The following is a 3,106-nucleotide window of genomic DNA, read 5'->3' on the forward strand; positions in this document are numbered from 1 at the left end:
TGTGCACATGTGTGCGCATATATCTCTAAAATATGATTATTCAAAAGGAAATTATACCTTTTATTGTGATTGAACTAAGCTGCAGTTGAATTGGCACAAGAATTCCATATGTAGAATAGGAAAAAAGAATATCTGGCAGACGTCGATTTACGAATAATTGTCGTAACATTTAAGCAAATTAAATTCAAGGGTGTTTATCCCATATATAAAAAGTAAAAACTTGCTATAAAAGAAAATAATTCTTTATATTCTGTTTTTCCCGTATTGACTCTTTCTATCAAGTATCTACACATTTTGATAAAACATTAGTCACGTATGTTGTATTATATAAATTTTACGTCATACCATAAAAAAAGGCAACCATATTTTTCTTTGATGAAATTTTCGAAAAGATTCTTAGAGCAAGGATCAGAAAAAGATACGTTTAATATGCTTAATCGTTTAAACTATTTTTAATAAATAAGAATAATTTTAGTCATATTTTAGTGATCAGGGGCGCCGTAGAGAGCTTTGGGCTCCTCATAAGTGGGAGCTGGGGTTTCGTAGGATGGAGCAGGTTGGTAAGGCTTGGGTTCCGGGTACTGGGCCTCGCCCTCGTAAGTCACCTCAGCCTGGTATCCGTTGTAGTGATCGGCGGTGTAAGTGACGATCTGAGTGCGACCGTCGGGTAGGGCGACGTAGTATTTACCGGTCACTAAGTTCCCGTCGGAGTTCGAGTCGTGGCCGAAATCAACGCCCTTGTAGTCGTCCTTGACGGCATACTCAAAGTCAAATGGCATTCCCTTCTGAAATGGACAGTATCATAGTCTGTTAAATTGTTGATATTTCGTGGATTCAATTTTATTGTTAAGCTAACCAGCAATGCATAAAAATTAATGCACTCTGGAGGTTAGTGGTGTTTCTGAATTAATATAACGAAGAAAATTGGCCTGAATGAATTTCGCAGTGACTCTGATAGACTGCAGATTATTTTATGAAATATATAAATCGGGTACGAAAAAAACAATGCAGTCATGATTAATTAAATGAGGAATGAATCTAGATGCGTTTAAATTTTTGCAATCAGAATAAATTAAATCAGGAATGAAACTTGCAATGGTTTTGAATTAATGTAGTCATGATTAATTAGATCAGGAATTAAACTCAATAGGCTATTGAATTAAATCTTGAATTATTCTAAATTCTTGTGAATCAACGTAGGCGTTATGAACTAAACCATGACGGAAACTCAAAATGCTTTTGAATTAATGCAGGCCCGAAGGCTCACTCACGTCATGCTTCTCCGGGGCGTGATAGCTCAGAGGATGTTGTGGCTCCTCGTAACCATAGCCTGCAGGAGCCGGGTGGTTGTCGGGTCGGCCAGCGGCCAGAGCCACGGCACAGAATAGGATGGCGGTCTGTGCATGGGAGAGGGTGGAATCTATTGGTTAATTGGTAAATTATATGCACACAGAGAGAGAGAGAGAGAGAGAGAGAGAGAGAGAGAGATTAAGAAAATTAAAATACCCATTTCTCTGAAAAGAAGAGTATTTAATCAGATGGTCTTACCACTTTTCACTTATGCATCAGAAACTTGAAGCCTTACTAAAGCCTTAGAACATAAGCGAGTTACAATTTAGTGAGCTAAAGAAAGAATAATAACTGGAAGAACTCTAAGAGACAGAAAGAGAACAACATGGATACGAGAGCAAACTAAAGTAGATATTCTAACAACATATAGGAAAAAGAAATGGGCATGGGCAGGACATGTAATGAGAATGGCAGACAGTAGATGAATATTAAGAATAATAGAATGGGTCCCTAGAGATTGCAAAAGAAGTAGGGGAAGGAAGAGAAGACGATGGATTGACGAACTATTGAAGTTTACGGGTGTAGACTAGCATAGAAAGACCACAAACAGACGCAAGTGTATGGACATGTCTGAGGTCTTTGTTCTGCAGTGGTCTAGTAATGGCTGATGATGATGTATATGTGCCTCGTCTTACAATATTAGTCTACTGGAAAAAAAAATATGATAAAAGATCTTGTAAATTTCTTAATTCGAAAGAATTGTGACACAGATTTGCACACAGTAAAACTTCATAAAGATATTCTAATTTACTTTAATCAACTCCCCCCCCCGCCAATAGTTACACGTTAACCTCTTTCTCCCCCATCTTTTCTTTTCCATTTCTCATTTTTGATTTTTGATAATTTTATATTTTCATTGAAATAATGCATGTGGAGTTTACAACACCAAGTTTCCTTTATAATTCGATGAAGATTTTATATTCATCCAGAGCAAGGCGTCCACAATTCGTTATTTTCAATATTTTAATTATAATTTGCACATTTTTTTAATTTTATATCTACCTGGATAAGCGAAACTATGATAAAATGCCAAATATATATATATATATATATATATATATATATATATATATGTGTGTGTGTGTGTGTGTGTGTGTATATATACACACACACACATATATATATATATATATATATATATATATATATATATATATATATATATATATTAAAACTTGAGATTTCCTTTATCTGACCTTCCAAGCACACATATTAAAAAAATTCACAAGAAAAAAGTGTGACAGAAGAGAGAGAGAGAGAGAGAGGAGAGAGAGAGAGAGAGAGAGAGAGAGAGAGAGAGAGAGAGAGAGAGTAGATATGATCTTCATTTACCTTTGCGTTCATGATGTCTTTCCAAGTTGGACTCTGTTCTGACTAGAACAGGCCCAAGTTTATATATGAATTAGTCACGGTCATTGGTAACGAAGCCACGCCTACTTCTTATTGGATTCTACTTCTCTTCTCTGTCCTTCGTTAGAAAAGTAATTCGTTTATTACTTATTGGTTTACTTACCATTCTGCATTCTTTAGACTTTTTTCTTTCTTTTTTATTTAAATCTCGGTCACTTCAGATTTTATTTATTCTTTCTTCTTTTTTAAGGGAGGGACTTTTTGATAATCGTGAAATCATCTTGAAATTGATTTTATCGTTATGAATGCTGTAAATAATTTCTCTCTCTCTCTCTCTCTCTCTCTCTCTCTCTCTCTCTCTCTCTCTCTCTCTCTCTCTCTCTCTCTCTCTCACATATGATATTTT

General features: G+C 35.3%; 1 protein-coding gene across 1 annotated transcript; it reads right to left on the reverse strand.

Moving 5' to 3' along the window:
* Positions 1 to 482: 482 nt before the first annotated feature.
* LOC137657677 (cuticle protein 7-like) lies at positions 483 to 2,695 on the reverse strand. The gene is made up of 3 exons (XM_068392078.1): positions 2,683 to 2,695; positions 1,272 to 1,397; positions 483 to 785 (listed from the first exon to the last, which is right to left on the reverse strand). Exons 1-3 carry the CDS (start codon positions 2,692 to 2,694, stop codon positions 483 to 485), a joined length of 441 nt encoding a protein of 146 aa, XP_068248179.1. The 5' UTR covers position 2,695.
* Between the last annotated feature and the right edge of the window lie 411 nt (positions 2,696 to 3,106).

Source organism: Palaemon carinicauda, chromosome 18 (genome assembly GCF_036898095.1).
Source record: "Palaemon carinicauda isolate YSFRI2023 chromosome 18, ASM3689809v2, whole genome shotgun sequence".
Lineage (NCBI taxonomy): Eukaryota > Metazoa > Arthropoda > Malacostraca > Decapoda > Palaemonidae > Palaemon > Palaemon carinicauda.